This window comes from Caenorhabditis remanei, chromosome II (genome assembly GCF_010183535.1).
Source record: "Caenorhabditis remanei strain PX506 chromosome II, whole genome shotgun sequence".
Taxonomy (NCBI): domain Eukaryota; kingdom Metazoa; phylum Nematoda; class Chromadorea; order Rhabditida; family Rhabditidae; genus Caenorhabditis; species Caenorhabditis remanei.
The window spans coordinates 862,691-880,876 of NC_071329.1; the positions used below are offsets into that span (position 1 = coordinate 862,691).

At 40.1% G+C, this 18,186-nt stretch overlaps 4 protein-coding genes across 4 annotated transcripts; 2 read left to right on the forward strand and 2 right to left on the reverse strand.

The window, feature by feature from the left end:
- Positions 1-7,878: 7,878 nt before the first annotated feature.
- GCK72_003798 (uncharacterized protein) lies at positions 7,879-8,277 on the reverse strand (the record flags this gene model as incomplete). Its single annotated transcript, XM_053724250.1, has 1 exon — positions 7,879-8,277. The coding sequence occupies one exon, from the start codon at positions 8,275-8,277 to the stop codon at positions 7,879-7,881; it is 399 nt and encodes a 132-aa protein (XP_053588444.1).
- A 3,076-nt stretch (positions 8,278-11,353) lies between these two features.
- On the forward strand, positions 11,354-12,485 carry GCK72_003799 (uncharacterized protein; the record flags this gene model as incomplete). The annotated part of the gene is made up of 4 exons (XM_053724251.1): positions 11,354-11,444; positions 11,552-11,844; positions 12,046-12,213; positions 12,339-12,485. 4 exons carry the CDS (start codon positions 11,354-11,356, stop codon positions 12,483-12,485), a joined length of 699 nt encoding a protein of 232 aa, XP_053588445.1.
- Positions 12,486-13,562: 1,077 nt separating this feature from the next.
- Positions 13,563-17,522, forward strand: GCK72_003800 (uncharacterized protein; the record flags this gene model as incomplete). The annotated part of the gene is made up of 8 exons (XM_053724252.1): positions 13,563-13,679; positions 15,169-15,312; positions 15,362-15,469; positions 15,619-15,768; positions 16,392-16,485; positions 16,592-16,884; positions 17,083-17,250; positions 17,376-17,522. The coding sequence occupies 8 exons, from the start codon at positions 13,563-13,565 to the stop codon at positions 17,520-17,522; spliced, it is 1,221 nt and encodes a 406-aa protein (XP_053588446.1).
- Positions 13,651-14,807, reverse strand: GCK72_003801 (uncharacterized protein; the record flags this gene model as incomplete). The annotated part of the gene is made up of 3 exons (XM_053724253.1): positions 13,651-14,439; positions 14,488-14,673; positions 14,718-14,807. The coding sequence occupies 3 exons, from the start codon at positions 14,805-14,807 to the stop codon at positions 13,651-13,653; spliced, it is 1,065 nt and encodes a 354-aa protein (XP_053588447.1).
- Positions 17,523-18,186: the final 664 nt, after the last annotated feature.

An 18,186-nucleotide genomic window follows, 5' to 3' on the forward strand; every position in this document is an offset into this window, starting at 1 on the left:
TGCCTCTAGTTTCAAATTGTGTATTGCTTAAACGTGATCCGGAAAGCAAAACGCAGTTTCTCTGCCTCGAAAGTTGTGTGTTGCTTAAACGTGATCCGGAAAGCACATTCAATTTTTCGCTGTGCGAATTTCTGCAAAGTCAGCACATAATTTCCACGAAAAAGTGATTTTTGTGGCAAATTATTGAATTTTTCATTGGAAAAAACTATTTTCGGTGAAATTTTCGTGTTGATTTTGTAGTTTTTGACAGAATTTATCGAGAAAATTACTAATTTTCGATAAATTTACGTTAATTCTGTTGGAAAACAAATTTCCGTTAGAGTTTTCGTGTCAAAACACAGGAAATTGACAAAATTGCTGTCAAATTTTTCGAAAAGGCTAATATTTGAATCAGAATTTCGCAAAAACATTGCAAATTCCTAAAATTCAAGTATTTTCTTGTCGGAAAATTCAAATTGTTCGCAGAGAATAGCTGTGTGTGAATTCTTCGGAGAAGCTGTTTCATTTCTTCGAAATAATCGTCATTTCATCGTGAATTTACTTCTTTTATAGCCTTACGGAATTGGATAATCAAGTATAATTTTCCAGGGTAAAACTCTATCATTGCGAGAAGATGGCGGACATCGACGAAGACGAAGCGACGAGAAGGGCCGAAGAAGAAGCGAATCGATTGGCTGAGGAAGAAAGAATTCGACTGGAAAACGAATTGTTGGAAGAAGAAGAGCCAATGGAGGAAGGATACGAGGAGAAACAATCCCAGGAGGTGAGATTAGCAGAAATTGAAAAAGTTATCAATGAAACCTGCACTGACATCAAAAACCAGACAAAATTCAGCACAAAACAGTGTAGAGTATTGTTGTCCCCACTCATTGGGAAAGTTCTAGAAGTAGAAGAACAATTCCGTGGGAAAAAGAAAGAAAGTGAATTCTGGGAAAAGATGAATGTCAAGCTGAATAGTACCGTTTTGTTGTTGCAGAACGAATTGGAGAGAAAAAGCCAACAGCAACCGCCGACGTCACTCGAAGAGCCAACAGCAACAAGTGTGTTGTCCGGGCAATCGATACCAGAAAATGAAGAAAAAACAAAGCTGGTGAGTTTGCTAGAAGCAAATGAGATTCATACCGAAGAGGAATTGAACAAGTTGTTTGAGAAATACGAGCAACTAGAGTATGAATTGAGCGTCAAAGTGGAATATTTGCAGCGCTCTCAACGTCAAACGGACTCGTTTCGTTCGGAACTATGTCGATTGAAGGTCAAGGGCGATCAACAACAACAGAAGCTTCTCGCCGAAGAGGAAAAAGTTGAGAAGATGTCGGAAGAGTTGAAAGAGAAGTATTCTAATCTTCGTGCAAATTCGGCGACTCGTTTCGGTGAGTGTAACCAGCAAATGGGGGAGCGAAAAGAAAGTACGCGTTACTATAATGCAGACACATCCGAAATCATTGATATGATTCCTCTGCAAGAATCGCTTGATTCTGAGAGAAATTGGAATCAAAGGATCGTTGAACAAAATGCTCAAAGAAACATTATTGTTCATAATGAACATGAAATGTCAAACATGAATGCTCAATGGAGAATGGCACAAGCTCTGCCAGACCCTCCAGTATTCTCTGCAGGAAAAAATTCTGTTAATGCTGAAACTTTTGAGAGGGCATTCTACATGAAGTACAGATTCTTTGATATTGAGGCTCAGAAAAACTTTCTTGAAACGAGATTCCTGTCTGGAAACGCGTTGACAGTGTATAAAGGGTTACCGGAGTCGGATAAAAATTCGGTTTCGCGTATTCTCGATGCTATCAAACGTCGTTTGAGTCAGTCGGAACCAGAAGAGTCGCGTCGGGCGAAAAGCAAATTTCAAGCTTTGAAATTGCACAAAGAGCAAACTGTTCAAGACTTTTGTCTCAATATGGACGAAGTTGTTCGCATTGGTTACAAAGGAGTGCCGGAATACCAAATTTCGTCAATGAAAACAACAAAGTTGCTTGATGAAATGAGGGAGCACACTGTCTTTGAAGTTTTGCTTCAAATTCTGGGTTCACAGCTGAGAAACTGTCCTGTTGAGGAGCAATATGAGTTGTGCCGAGTAGAAGCAACAATGTTTGATGAAGAATGGAGAAGTGGGAAAAGGAAAGAAGCGAAAAATGAGATGAGAATGAACCGAGGGCAGTCGGATCAATATTCTAATAACGTGCAGCGCACAGGTTTTACACAGAACAATGCATCCGTCCCACAACAGTCCTCCAAATTCAACAGATACACTCCGAACAGACAAACGAATAGTTATCAAACACATTCGCGATCTGATTCCAATAGCAATCAAGGCACATCAACTACTGGTCAACAACAAAATTTCAGTACAAGCAATGATTTGAATAATCAATGTGCTCCGAAAGGTTACATGTACAATGAGAAAAGTCCGGAATGTTGGAAGAATTTAGTCCACAGTTCAGATTCTGCTAATAACGCGTCGAGTAGTGCGTTGGGGTTTCACAAATGTAGTGAGTGCAATCTGACTGGTTGTCATGCACCTACTTGTTCAAGAGCGCCTGGGTCAAATACATCAAAAGTGAAAATTAATTCAACAATTGTTTGTTTCAGATGCGATCAGCAAGGACATATCGCTTCGAAGTGTCCGATACGGAATGCTTCGATACAAGAAGTTCGAGTAGCTCCGGAAATTCAGTCGACAGTGGAAAATCAGAAGTTCAAAATGAAGTCTGATACAAAATGTTCAAGTGATAAGGAATCAGAAAGGGAACTGATTGATCACGAAATGGAAACGAAAGATCTGTGTGAAGGGCAGAGTGTTGCTGCTAGTGTTTTCAAGAAAGATATGGTTATTGATGTGGACAGAGTGCCAATTAAAAGCATCAATTCCATAGAATTTTCTGTTATGAGTTCCGATGAGATGTTGCGTAGTGGGGATACAAAGGATGATGGACTTCAGGCCTCCTGCACAAAACACGCACATACAAAGGACAATAATGTTGGTGTGAACAGGGAGTTCACAGAAGCCAATAATCAGAAAAACGGAAATTGTGATGAAGAGCAGAAATCTGAAAGGGATCAGAGAGTATGTAGTATTTCATTGACGAAAACTAAGAAGCAAAGTGTCCAACAGAAGAAAGTTTCTGATGTGATTTCAAGTTTTGGAGATCTGAAGAGAGATCAGAATGAACAAAGTGTTCAGAAAAGCATTGTGAAGTGTGATTCGATACAGTTGTCCATGTCTTCAGAAGATGGAGATGGAAAGAAAAAGAGGAATACAGTGGACCAGAAAGCTGTCGACAATGTTATGTGTCAAGGTCCCCCACTGAATTCCATAGAAGATTCTTCAAGTCTCAATCAATATGATAATATGGATGCAAGCGAAGAAACGGATATTGTGAAGATAACCACATCAAAATCAAAGTTTCTCAACCAAAAGTGCACCAAAAAGCCTGGACTACAAAAAACGGGAGATGACACCTGCGGTGTTGATTTTCCAAAGAAGACCAAACGGCGTAACAAGGAGGAACCCCGTCCGAGAACGGATCCACCAGTAATACTTCGTTTCGATTCGGATTTATGCTTGGATGATGCCTCACCGGGATCATTGGATTCTGATAATGACAATCAACTCGATTCTTATCAAAAATGGAAGAAATCTGTTCCAAAGATGTTCAAATCTCAAGTGGTGCCTCGTCCTCTGAAGGATCCACCAGCATCAATAAATCAATCGACTTGGAGTGACACCAAGCTCGAACCTGTTAAGGAGTCACCGCGTCCACTCAAAGATCCACCAGATTCATGGAAAAAAGATGTCAATTGGAGACGCATGCAGGAGGAGTATCGACCTCGCAAGGATCCACCGAGTCCATATTGTCAACATGGCCATAGGAACCTACTCGGATGTCTTCAGTATACGCAGTTCTTGCCGACTCCGATGTCTACGGTCAGCAGCTAGATTCTCGTTACCACCGGAGTTCACTAATAATAATCTTTTTATCTTATTTTATAGTTACTTGTAGTCTTAAATTCTATCCCCCCCTTCCACCGACGATTAACCCCCTGTCCTTATCTTTATCTAGAAGTCTTTAACTTCTTCTTTTGCTTTTCTAAATAGCTAGTCTTGTTAAATCAAACCCAAAAAGCTCCATCTTTTGTATCTCCTAGTATCTTCACGAGTGTTCCGTGTCATTCATTAGAGCCACGGGAGAAGGGACTCGAAAAGACCCTGAGATGTCCGGTTTCTACCGGTTTTTATCTCTAAAAAGTCTGTAAAGTCACTCCAAGTCTAGACTTGCCTTCATAACTCGCGGGTTCAATGCAATTGCGCGCTAGCGCATTGTATCTATTCTCCGGCGCGAACATGTTAAAGTGAAGGGAAAAGGAGAATTGTAATCATTCTTGAGCTTGGGGTCACCTAGATATTGGTGATTTTTACCCGTTTTGTCAAGTTTCACCCGTTTATACTTTTTGGGTGGTTTTTGTCACCTTTTTTCTATTGTTTTAATTAGCTTTTGTTTGTCTTTCTAGCTTAGGGTAGCTGTTCGACTCATTATTACTTTCTCGCTCTTTTGTAATCGATTATCGAGAAGATAATCGATTGATTGTTACTAGAATAAATTCGTAACTATCTAGACAATTGTGTTTATTGATTTTCTCGTCTTTCCGCTTATTGTCTGTTTACCAGTTATTGACGTGACACCGTTGTCACGGCCAGTTTCTGACTAATATCTCAACTTCTGAGCTTTTTCTCTCTGGATCATCGAGAACACGCTTCGTAAAGTCCCTCATCGTTGCGGTTTTACAACTCATCATGCCAACTTCTATATCGTTTGTAACTGCGCTACCACCCTCGCTATTCCGTTGTCAATAATCTACTCTGACTCTTTTCTTAAGTCACACGTCCCTGCTTCTTGGAAACACGCTATCATCATCCCAATTCCCAAAAAAGGATTCTTGACCTCTCCTGAAAACTACCGCCCGATATCGCTCACAGACCCTTTTTCTCGTGTCTGTGAGCGTGTCTTGTGCAATTATATTAAGATTAATCTTTTCCGCAATATAAGCAGATTTCAACACGGGTTTCTGTCTAAACGAACTTTCTCTAGCTCACTTGTCCACTCTATCTCTGAATACAGATTATTACTCTCCAGCCACAAATCTCTTGACGTGGTCTATTTCGACTTCCGCAAGGCATTCGATCAAGTGGACCACCAATTTCTTATTTCGAAACTTGTCAGCTTCGGAATCCCTAGTAATATCATTTCCTGGCTTACTGATTTTCTGTCTGATCGAACATTCTCTGTCAAGATTGACGACTTCGTTGGCACTCCCTCTGCTTCTATCCCCTCCGGTGTCCCACAGGGCTCCGTCTCTGGCCCTCTCCTGTTTTTAGTCTTTATAAATGATCTCCTGCTCAAACTTGCTGGCATTTCACGTATTGTAGCTTTCGCTGACGATATTAAGCTGTACTCTCATGATCCTCTAGCACTTCAAATGGGAATAGACTTGGTAGAGTCTTGGGCTTTTGATAACTCCTTACCTCTGGCCCACTTTAAGACTGCCCTTCTTCGTCTCGGACCTCGAAACTCATCTCACCCGTACACTATTGGAGGTTCCCTCATTGGTTCCGTCGATTCTGTCAGGGATTTAGGTTTATTAATAGAACCTAATCTCAAGTTCACTAGACACATTAATCGGGCTGTTGTTCTCGCCTTACTCCGTTCAAAACAACTACTGAAATCTTTCAAATCCAACTCTCCCCAAATTTATATCTTCCTATTCAAAACTTACGTTCTCCCTCTAGTTGAATACTGCTCCGTCGTTTATTCACCTCCCCCATCATCTAAACTAGCGCACAAGCTCGAAACTCCTCTCAGATTCTTTTCGCGAAAAATTCTTCAACGCTGTAACACACCTTATCGATCCTACTCTGATCGCCTCTCCCAACTTGACCTCTTTTCTATGCGCCACCGTAGGCTCAAAGCGCAACTACTTCTCTTATACAATCTTATAATCGGCGCCTCATATTTTCCTAGTCTTGAGACCCATGTCAGGTTAAGTTCCTCCTCCCGTCGCCCAATGTCTCTTATCTGTATAAATCCTAATTGCTCTAATTTTTTCTCAACTGTAATACCTATTTGGAATGCCTTAACTATTAATGTCCCTCATTTCCTTTGCCCATCGGAATTCAACTCTCTTCTTGTGAATAACATTGCACGATTCTGATTTTTTTTTTCTAATTCTCCTTCCCCTTGCCCAACACATATTTTATAATTCTCCTTATTTCCCGGTTTCCTTTTCTCCGGTTTAGTCTCGTGAGGGACTTTACCTGACCTCCAGTGACATTTATTGTATATCGGATGATTCACAAGAAGTCGAATCGGATGATTCACAAGAAGTCGAATCGGATGATTCACAAGAAGTCAACAATCAACAAGTGAACTCGGAACATCAGAATCCAGTACAAGGAGACGTTGTGGAGCTTCTGGATACAACAACTCCAAGTCAGCCAGGATCCCCGTAGTTTGTTTTCTTAAGCATTTCCCAGACCCTTATGCATCTGATAATTTTCGTAACTGTTTCTATGTTAGGCCACGTCCTGCACGTCTTTGTTTTACTGACCCAAAGCATGTTTCGTTTTACTTACCCACACACAGTCCCTATCTAAGGAAGATTTTCTTGAGCATCCCACCTATTTTTGAATCGACCTTGTAAGTCTTATACCTGTTTACACTATAAGTGTTCTTGTTAACTCACCCACTGTTTCCCGACCCAATTACCCGTATCACATGTGAGAGAGGGCTAAAAGTAGAGTCAGCAGAAGAAGGAAGAAGAAGATGGAAGAACAAGGAAGGAGGAATGGGTTGGAATGGAGAGGATGGAATGAAAGGATATCACGGAGACATCAAAAAGGAGTTATACAGTCATCAAGTCGGCCAGTATTAACAGAGAGTCTACTCCAGTCATTCATGTCACCAAGGAGGAAAATTCGTCAAAAATGCTCACACGCACACATTTGACTTTTCGAGGACGACAATTCTTGAGATGATGGGGGGAGGTGTAACGGATCAAGTTGATCCGTTACACCTCCGTTGAAGGACGGCAAGTCCTTCTCCTTGCTATACCGGGATAATAAAGGATTGCAATCTACACCGAATGTACCTAAAACAAACTGAAATATAAAAGTCCAGAACAGGTGTCTTATTCCATCAGGGAGGAGCTGCAACGTATTCCTGCTTGTTTTGCAAAAAGAAGCTAAGCTACTCATCAAAAACTACAAAAGAGGTGAAGATATCGAGCTTAGAACTGAAGAATCGTATGTAGAAAGCAGTTGGAAGGGAACTTCAAAAAAAACCGGTTTATAACGTCAAAGCAGGCTCCGAACCTTTGTTCAAGTCAGTGATATCATCAAATTTCATTCCAGGCAGCCTTCACATTATCTCTGGATTAGCACAAAGAATTGGCTTTGATTATCTATTGACTTGGGCCGCGCAGATGGATTGCAAAAAGAAAGTTCATAGAAATGATATCAAAAAGAAGCGAATTTCTGGAAATCCTACATTATACTACTCATCTCTATATTCCTTCACACTCTTCTCTTGTTTCACTATGAAAATTTCTTTCGAGACAACATCACCCTCAATTGAAACGATTTCTTGAATGTGAGGAAGAGGATCGACAACTCCATTAGCTTTGAACTCTCTTTTCATCAACTTATACCGGTGACGAGTAATTCTGGTTCAGTGATAAAGACGAAATGCCTCTTTATCAGTTAGTTTTAGCTTCAGAACTATTTTTCTCTCCATTTAAAAACTATATCCTTGTAGAAATGTTTTGAATTAGTACCTAAACAATATTTTTCAGATATTCGCCTTATTGTAAACCAAATTAACCTCCCAGATACTGTAGATAGGAAAAAGCTTTTTCTATTCTGTTATATTGTCCTTTTCTACTGGCGAGTCCGTCATATGGAGGGATGACACGAGAAAGACAAGTTTTGTATCGATTCCTTTTCCTTTCCTCTTTTTTCATCTTAAAAATCACACTTATTCTCTGTTCTTTTAAAACCATCTCGTTGTTTTTCAGCTGTTTTAAATGTGTTTTATCCAATCTTTCCTTCACTTGATCTTTCTCAACTTTCATCAACTCATTCTTATTTTTCTTCTCTTTCCCTTCTCGGATAGCAATATTCTTCAAGTGATGGGCGGTTGCAACACGCTCGGATAATACTTCACTCTTCCCCTTTTCATATTCTAATGAATCACGTAGAAAATCGTTGTTATCCATTTCTTTCTAAATTTTTATTCATTTTTTTGTACACTTCCTTTTTTCACCTTAATTATGCTTTCCAGAATTTCATTTCTTTTCTCCATCTCTACAACTCTCATTTCAACCGATTCCTTCTCCCCTTTCATCATTTCTATTTCCTTTTTAAGATTTTCATTGTGCTCAATAAGTGGTGTAAATCTTCCATTGAGAGTTGTCAGTTCTCTTTGTAGTTTCTCCACTAACTTATCGTGCGTTATTATCGAAATAAAAAAGTTCCGACATTTTTTACCGACGCGTGTTTGCGGACTCAATGCAAAATTTAATAATTTAGCACTATGTCCGCAAACACGCGTCGGTAAAAAATGTCGGAACTTTTTTGTCGCGACAATATCTCGGTTTTCGGACTTGTTTCGGTCATGGTTTGAGCTAAAACTGATAGAATTTCTCATCAGCTCCTCGAAACTTTAAAAAGATTTATAAAGGAGCAACGTTTCCTTTATTATTCAATACAATTGTTTTCATTTAATCAATTATTTATCTTCAGAATCAATTAGTCCATTCTCCAGCAACAGCGACACACAACACAACTACGTTTTCGTCAACAAACAACTGCAACAATCATACCAAACTTTTTTTCAGGTCTATTTCTTCTTTTTGTATTTTTTCCGTACTTTCAATATCCCGTAGTGTAGTAGTCCTTTCAGAGTAAACTCCTTCGAATTTCGTCTCTTCCTGCTGTGCTCTCCCGGTTAATTCCCGGTTAATTCCCGAGAAATTTCCCGGGAAATTTCTAGTTCCGGGAAGTAAACTTCCCGGGAAATTCCCGGGAAATTTCATTTATGTACAAATCTAACAACCAGGGTTCGACTCCCACTAGTGGCAAAACTTTTTTGTTTTCTGTTTTTGACTTTTTGGTGTCAATCTGACAACCACACAGGGTCAAATTTTGTCCATATGAATTCAAAAAATTTTCCCGCGAAACCGGAAGCTCAGTGAAGCGCGTTTGCACACGACTTGGCAGGCTGCCAAGCGAGTTGCCGATCAGCAAAATGCCGCCCGCATGCGGGACCTTTTAACGTGGACACAGTAAGACGAACGATAGGGAGTGAAATTTTTCGAATGAAGCTGACTTTTCTTCCATTTTTCTCGCTATTTTCGAGAAAACTTCGCACAAAAAATATCGAATTCACTAAAAAAGAGAAAAATACAAATTTTTAAAACACAAAAAACATTTTTTTGGATAAATTTTTTTGAATTTCGCGCTAATTTTACGCTAATTTGTTTGGAGCGCAGTTGCTTCATATGGACATTCTATGACCCTGTGAACCAGGGTTCGATCCCTACCGTTACCTTTTATTTTGATTGTTGTTTTCGTCTTTCAGTGGCGAAATGCCTACAAAAAACTTGGTATGTCTTCCATAACTTATCATTCCTGAACCGAAGCATGTTCTAGATTACAAGTGCCTCTTTTCAGAACTGTTCCTTTTCGAAACGACTCAGAATCAAAATGTGCGTGTCAAATGTAGACAGATTTCGCATTACATTCATTCAATTTCTATGTAAAAAATGAATTCTGATGATAAAAATTAAGGAAAAAGGCAGTTGGGGTCGAACCCTGGTTGTCAGACTGGTACCCGAAATTTTGCAAGTCATATAGTAATTCTCAGTAATTTCCCGGAAAAAATCCCGGATTTCCCGAACTTCCCGGAATTTTACCGGGAAATTTTCGGTAAAAATTTCCCGGTAATTTCCCGGGAAATTTCCCGAAACAGCATTTCCCGGGGGACTCACACTGAAGCTTCGTGACAAAACGAGTCGTTTCCGACATGTTTTTCTTAATTTTTACTGGAAAAATGCAACAATACATAAGCATTGCATTAAAATTCATTAAAATATAATGATTAAAAACTTCATTTTTTTCGTTTTTATCCCATTCAATTCAAATCGCCGCCATTCGTTGTGTCTGCGTCTCTCCAGTCAAAGGCGCACGCTATTTCCTTCTCGGGTCTCGCCACGTCGCACACCTGTCAACGACTGTGACCGTAATTGACCGACACCTTCGCTTGGCCTAAAGCCATTAATAAAAAATTCTTTTAGAAAATCAAAATATATCGATTTTTGTGTTGCTTTTGTCGAATTCAGCTTGAAAACTGAATAATACATTGCCGCTCGTCCCTGTCCCACACCGACCCGCCATTTCTATTCGACGCGCCATTTCGCGTTTTTATGCTTCAATTTAACCATAAAACTGAATTTCTCATTTCTTTTTTATAAAAAATCCTATATTTTTTGGATTTTACAGCTTTTTTTTGAACGAAAACGCAAAAAACCTGTTCAAAATTGGCGCAAAAGCTCAGTTTTGACAAAAAAATTCTAAATTTTAGCAGTTTTACAAGCACAAATCACGTAAATTAGTGTTCAAATAGGTTGTTAGCTCTGAAATTATTGAAAATAGCTTATATTGACCCATAAACTGAATTTCTCATTTCGTTTTTATTAAAAATCCTATATTTTTGAATTTTTTCAGTTTTTTTTTCGAACGAAAATCCAAATTTACAGTTCAAAATTGGCGCAAAAGCTCAGTTTTGACAAAAAAATCTAAATATAATTTATTCTAATTCAAATCTCCCGCTAAATTATTCTAAACTCAGCAAATGCGCTCCAATCGACCCAACGCCTCTTATTTTCACATGCTCTCACGCCGACACGTATGCCGTCGCTTGCGAGCGGTCGCGTCGCGTGTCGGCGACGACTTATTGCTCATGTCCTACTTTTTAGGCAAGAGTATTCTGTTCTTTCGCTCCGGACAGTCTTCCCTTGTCCGTTACGCTGAGAATGTAGTTGAAATGGCCAGATGTTTGCACTATATCTTTTCCGTGCCACCTGAGGCAAGTCGTGAGTGTAGGATATCAGTGAATTATCCAATGTTCTTCCGGTTTTTGGAAATTCAGTCTCTTTTTCCCGCCGCGTTCATAGTCCTGCTTCCGTCGACTCTCACACTTTCCGTTGCCCTCTCAACAATATATTTTCTTTTAATTTGCCTCAATTCTTCTGTAATAACTGTTTTCGTATCACGCTTTCTTTTTTTCAGAACATGGGTGTAACTGTTGAAAAAGCGCAATTGAAGCATGAAAGCAAACTTTCCATTGAAATATCTCTACTCAATGACGATATGGAAGATAGAAGTAAGCTTTTGGAAAAAAAACTACTAGGAAAACGAATGGAGAAAAATCCTCCGATTTCCTAGTTTAAAAAAAACTCTAATTATCATTTATTTTCACATATTTTGCAGAATTGATGTGGGATCTCATGCTTGTCGGCTCACGGACGTCCGGAGATTTTGAAGAAATTCTCGAATCGGCAGTCGTTGGACCAATTAAACAAGGGAGACACAGATTCATCTTTGATGGGAATCATCCCAAACTATCCGAGAGAACACTCAACGCCGACAGATGCACATTGAAACTTCTAGGTTTCTATGGGCAACAAAAGTTCGTGGAAATCCTCTGCCCCATTCCAAACACATCCTATTCGGCAGAGTCGAGAAGCGAAGAATCTGGCGGAAAAGGAGGAAAATCCACTGATGTAAGAAACCCCCCCCCCCCCCCCCCCCCCCCCCCAATAAATATCAGAAATTAATATTTTGTGCTCGAATCGGGTCTGTTCAGTTCAAAAATCCTTATGATGTCTCAAAAAAAGGCTATAATTCTTATATTTATATAAGATAGAAATCTCTATTTTCCCCTAATTAAACTCCCTCATAATCCGCATTTTCTCGTATTTCAGCTGTCTCGTAAAGTGGAAACAGACGATTTGCGTGTAACCACTTTCCCGATTTGTTGGACTGTCGAGGATCCGATTCAGGAGCCACCAGCTTGTGAGGAGGATCGAGTTGTCGCCGAGGAGGATTCGCTTCCGTTGAACTATGAATATGAGGAAGAAGATGATGACGATGTAAGTGAGCTTCTGAAATTATGGGCGGAGTTTTGGGGTAGCTCTCGTATAACATGTGTTCTCAAAATTTAAACTGCATTTTTCCATAATTTTGCAAAAAACCCTTCAATCTTATTTGTTTCCAGCACGCGCTCTTGTTCAATCGACCAGTCGACGATGAATCAGCTCCACAATTCGAAGAAGTCGCTCGTCGACTTCAATTTGCTCGTGCAGCCTTGCGTCAGATCCCTCACTACCCAATAACACCACCGGAATCGGACGATGACGCATAGAATTTGTATTCTATCTCGATTTTTCTTTTTTTCTTTTTAAAATGACATGTTGAGTTGTATCTCATCCCCATTTGTTTGTTGTCACTCTCTCTTCCCCATCGTCACAGCCAGTTCTCAGGATTTCGTTTTAAATAAACGCCAAAATTCATTCTTCTGTATTGAAACAATGTTTTGAGCATATACGCACTACCACAACTACGAAAAAATGAAGAAAAATCATCTAAAACGAAGAAAAGTTGACAAAATTTGATTTTAATACACAAAATTCCTTGAAATCGATATTTTGATGGAGTATAACATCATTTACCGACTTTTCGTACAGAAATGACGTTTTTGTATTGAATTTGCATGTTTGTTGCAAACGCGCTCCACCGAAATCCTCTAGAAACAGCTTTCATCTCTGCGTCTCTCCATTTCCCCCGCTCTTCCCGTCGTTCTCATTGGAGCGCGATTGCACGAAAGTCTATTTTCTCTACCCTCCCACCCTCATCCGATCTGAAAACCCACAAAGATTCACTCCAGGCACTCGCCTTTATTCACTGAAAACTCATAAAAAAATTAATTAATGATAATTATAAAACCAGAGAAACGGGGAAAAGGGCGCACAGTAACAAGTAATGAGATGGGAAAGAGAGAAGAAAAATACACATGACGACCGGAATATACACACAAGTGGGGGGAATTTAGGCTCTTGGGGTGACGGCGAGCTCCAAGTTCTTGTGCACCATCTGCTCCTTCAAGATAAGATGGGACACTTTGTTGAGTGTGTCCGTCAACTTCTGCACGTTGCTCGCCCACACATCCAACTGCTCCACGTTTGCCTATTAAATCGATAATTAAGAAACTTTCTAGCGAAAGATATTAGCAGCCAACCCCTCTTACAACCGCGCTCCATCGCCAACTCGACGAGAGACGCAAAGTTTTTGACCTATTTTCGCAGTTTCTTGTAAATTATTCTGAAAAATGGGTCAAAATCCATGTCGGCGCGAGAAAAAACTCTGCGTCTCTCGCTGATACTCTCTCGTTTCCGATAGGGCGCAGTTGTAATAGGGGTGGGCTGCTAATAAGTGAACTTACATGCTCTCCGACACGAAGATCCATCTCTTCTCTCCTTCAGTCGATTTATCGAAGATTCCCGTGTCCGGAGAGGCAGTCGTGCCACGTCTCAACAATTTCTCGTATTTCGCCACAATGGTTCCTTTGAATGAGATGAGTTCTTGGTTGATGAAGAGATCCAGGATGATTTTATAATCGGGCACTGTCTCCAACTCTCTCTGTGAATCGCGATTCGATTCAGAAGATCCCATTGCTCGTTGGTGTGTGGAGCCAGAAGACAGTAGACGACGGCGGAGCGAAGGTGAGAGGTGGCCTTCACCGAATCCTCCTTGATCTTCTTGGTCTCATAGATCTCACGATGGTGGCGACACACATCCAGATAGTTTCCGTCGTGAAGACCGATGCGAATCATCAATTCGTAATATTTCAGCTTCAAATCTTGAACATCTTCAGCGTCAGATTTGTTGAAAAACTTGATATTAATCTTCTTTGAGATGATTGTGGCACGGACGTAGTCATTGCGGACGAGAGAGTATCTCATCTGCTCCAAAAGGTACAACACCTTCTCCTTCATCTCCATCGATCCATATGTCTCGACTTGGAGCTCCAAGAGCATCGTCGCAGCCTCATCGAGCTTTCCCTCAGCTTCCAGCTTCTTCACGACCATCGATGTGAGTCGAGCGCGCTCTACTTCCACATAAATCTTTCCGGCTGTGACCGTTCTCAAAGTTTCGATCAATTTCATCTTCAACTCCTCGGTCGGCATCTTCTCGATCATCGCGACAGCGTCACGAACCATTTTTGCGATTGCCATCTTGATGAGAAGACGCTTTTTGGAGAGCGTCATGATTGTTTCCATGAGAAGGTCCCACTTTTGGCCTTCGAAGCAGAGTTTTGCCTGGAAAAAATGAAAATTTATTTGAAAAATCGCGAAAAAAAATCCTACCATGTATTGCACCACTCGGGTGTTGCTCTTCATATCCGCGCCGAGCCGTGTGAGCTTCTCAATATTATTGAGGCTCTCCACAGCGGCCACCACGTCCTTCTGAGCGAGATCTCTCGCTTTGAGAAGCGCCTCGTCGACTTGCTTCGTGTAGTCTTGCTCCATCTTGAAGAGACGTCCATCTCCGCCCTAAAAAATCAATATTTTAGTTGAAAAATGAGCAAAAAACTTACATGAGCCGCCAAATGTGCCAAATTATCGAGCTCAGTGGTGTCGCCGACGTCGACGGGGTCCACCTTGATCGGTTCGCGCTTATCGGCCATATCTGCAATGAAAAATCGATTAGAATTGATTTTTTTGATTAATTTTACAAAAAAAATCAAAAAATTCGGCGAAAAATGAGCAATTTGAGTTAAAAATAACGAAAAGGTGACAAAAACAACAAAAAATAAATTTGAATGACAATTCGCACAGCTGAAACGAGTGTTACCGTACCCCGCGGTCGTGGCGAGACCTTGGCGGGAAGCGGCCGTTTTTGAAAATGTTTTTTTCTCTTTTTTCGCGCATTTTGAGTGAAATTTGAATTTTCAACCGTTTTGAATGCATTTTTTTGGTTTTTTCGCTTAAAAATAATGAAAAATACTCAAAAATTCATTGAAAAACCCGAAATTTCGCATATTTTAGATGTTCTATGCACAATTTGTGCTTGCCAAAAAAGGACCGCTCGCGAAAATTTGGTTGGCCGCTCATTGGGAGAAAAAACTGACAAAAGCACAAATCTACGAGACCGATGTACCACAAGCGATCGAAGAAGTGATTCGCCCGAAGGTTTTTATCGATTTTTCGAGAATTTTATTTAAAAAAATTGGATTTTCAGGTCAAAATGGCTCTCAGAACAGTTGGACACTTTCTACTTGGCATCGTGAGGATTTACTCAAAGAAGACTCGATATCTACTGGCTGATACTAATGAAGCTTATCTGAAAGTAGGTTTTAACGACGAAAATGGCCGGAAATTGGCTGAAAATCCGTGATTTTTAGACTATGCGCGAGAAATAACGCGTCTGAGGTGCGCCAGACACGAAATTTACAGATTTTGACACAAATTTGACTGAAAATCCTGAATTTTTTCCAGATGAAAGTGAATTTCCGCGATGGATTCTCGTTTGAAGCCGATCTTCCGTTGAATGCAGATATCGATGAAGATTTTGCGAATCTACACGATGATTTCAACATCACGGTGCCGGAATTCCATGATGCCGACTACAATGAGAAGCTCATATTGGTAGGTAGCGATTCAGAGCGATTGGATTCCGATTTATAGCAGGAGAATGAATAAAATGGTCTGAAAATGCTATAAATACTACAGTTTGTGCTGAAAATTTGCGATTTTTCTGCGAATTCTTCTGAAAAACGTCAAATTTTTGCGTTTTCAGGCTGAAAATCGCTGAAATTTGGCGATTTTTTACTGAAAATTCATGAGTTTAAAATTATAAATAACGCCTCTGAGGTGCGCCAGAGGAAAATTCATGATTTTCGCTTAAAAATGAGGATTTTTATCTAAAAACCGCGATTTTCAGCAGTAATACTGTAAAACTTATGTGTTTTGACCCCAAAACTCGAAGTTTTTTCCCTTGTCCGTTACGCTGAGAATTTAGTTGAAATGGCCAGATGTTTGCACTATATCTTTTCCGTGCCACCTGAGGCAAGTCGTGAGTGTAGGATATCAGTAAATTATCCAATGTTCTTCCGGTTTTTGGAAATTCAGTCTCTTTTTCCCGCCGCGTTCATAGTCCTGCTTCCGTCGACTCTCACACTTTCCGTTGCCCTCTCAACAATATATTTTCTTTTAATTTGCCTCAATTCTTCTGTAATAACTGTTTTCGTATCACGCTTTCTTTTTTTCAGAACATGGGTGTAACTGTTGAAAAAGCGCAATTGAAGCATGAAAGCAAACTTTCCATTGAAATATCTCTACTCAATGACGATATGGAAGATAGAAGTAAGCTTTTGGAAAAAAAACTACTAGGAAAACGAATGGAGAAAAATCCTCCGATTTCCTAGTTTAAAAAAACTCTAATTATCATTTATTTTCACATATTTTGCAGAATTGGTGTGGGATCTCATGCTTGTCGGCTCACGGACGTCCGGAGATTTTGAAGAAATTCTCGAATCGGCAGTCGTTGGACCAATTAAACAAGGGAGACACAGATTCATCTTTGATGGGAATCATCCCAAACTATCCGAGAGAACACTCAACGCCGACAGATGCACATTGAAACTTCTAGGTTTCTATGGGCAACAAAAGTTCGTGGAAATCATCTGCCCCATTCCAAACACATCCTATTCGGCAGAGTCGAGAAGCGAAGAATCTGGCGGAAAAGGAGGAAAATCCACTGATGTAAGAAACCCCCCCCCCCCCCCCCCCCCCCCAATAAATATCAGAAATTAATATTTTGTGCTCGAATCGGGTCTGTTCAGTTCAAAAATCCTTATGATGTCTCAAAAAAAGGCTATAATTCTTATATTTATATAAGATAGAAATCTCTATTTTCCCCTAATTAAACTCCCTCATAATCCGCATTTTCTCGTATTTCAGCTGTCTCGTAAAGTGGAAACAGACGATTTGCGTGTAACCACTTTCCCGATTTGTTGGACTGTCGAGGATCCGATTCAGGAGCCACCAGCTTGTGAGGAGGATCGAGTTGTCGCCGAGGAGGATTCGCTTCCGTTGAACTATGAATATGAGGAAGAAGATGATGACGATGTAAGTGAGCTTCTGAAATTATGGGCGGAGTTTTGGGGTAGCTCTCGTATAACATGTGTTCTCAAAATTTAAACTGCATTTTTCCATAATTTTGCAAAAAACCCTTCAATCTTATTTGTTTCCAGCACGCGCTCTTGTTCAATCGACCAGTCGACGATGAATCAGCTCCACAATTCGAAGAAGTCGCTCGTCGACTTCAATTTGCTCGTGCAGCCTTGCGTCAGATCCCTCACTACCCAATAACACCACCGGAATCGGACGATGACGCATAGAATTTGTATTCTATCTCGATTTTTCTTTTTTTCTTTTTAAAATGACATGTTGAGTTGTATCTCATCCCCATTTGTTTGTTGTCACTCTCTCTTCCCCATCGTCACAGCCAGTTCTCAGGATTTCGTTTTAAATAAACGCCAAAATTCATTCTTCTGTATTGAAACAATGTTTTGAGCATATACGCACTACCACAACTACGAAAAAATGAAGAAAAATCATCTAAAACGAAGAAAAGTTGACAAAATTTGATTTTAATACACAAAATTCCTTGAAATCGATATTTTGATGGAGTATAACATCATTTACCGACTTTTCGTACAGAAATGACGTTTTTGTATTGAATTTGCATGTTTGTTGCAAACGCGCTCCACCGAAATCCTCTAGAAACAGCTTTCATCTCTGCGTCTCTCCATTTCCCCCGCTCTTCCCGTCGTTCTCATTGGAGCGCGATTGCACGAAAGTCTATTTTCTCTACCCTCCCACCCTCATCCGATCTGAAAACCCACAAAGATTCACTCCAGGCACTCGCCTTTATTCACTGAAAACTCATAAAAAAATTAATTAATGATAATTATAAAACCAGAGAAACGGGGAAAAGGGCGCACAGTAACAAGTAATGAGATGGGAAAGAGAGAAGAAAAATACACATGACGACCGGAATAT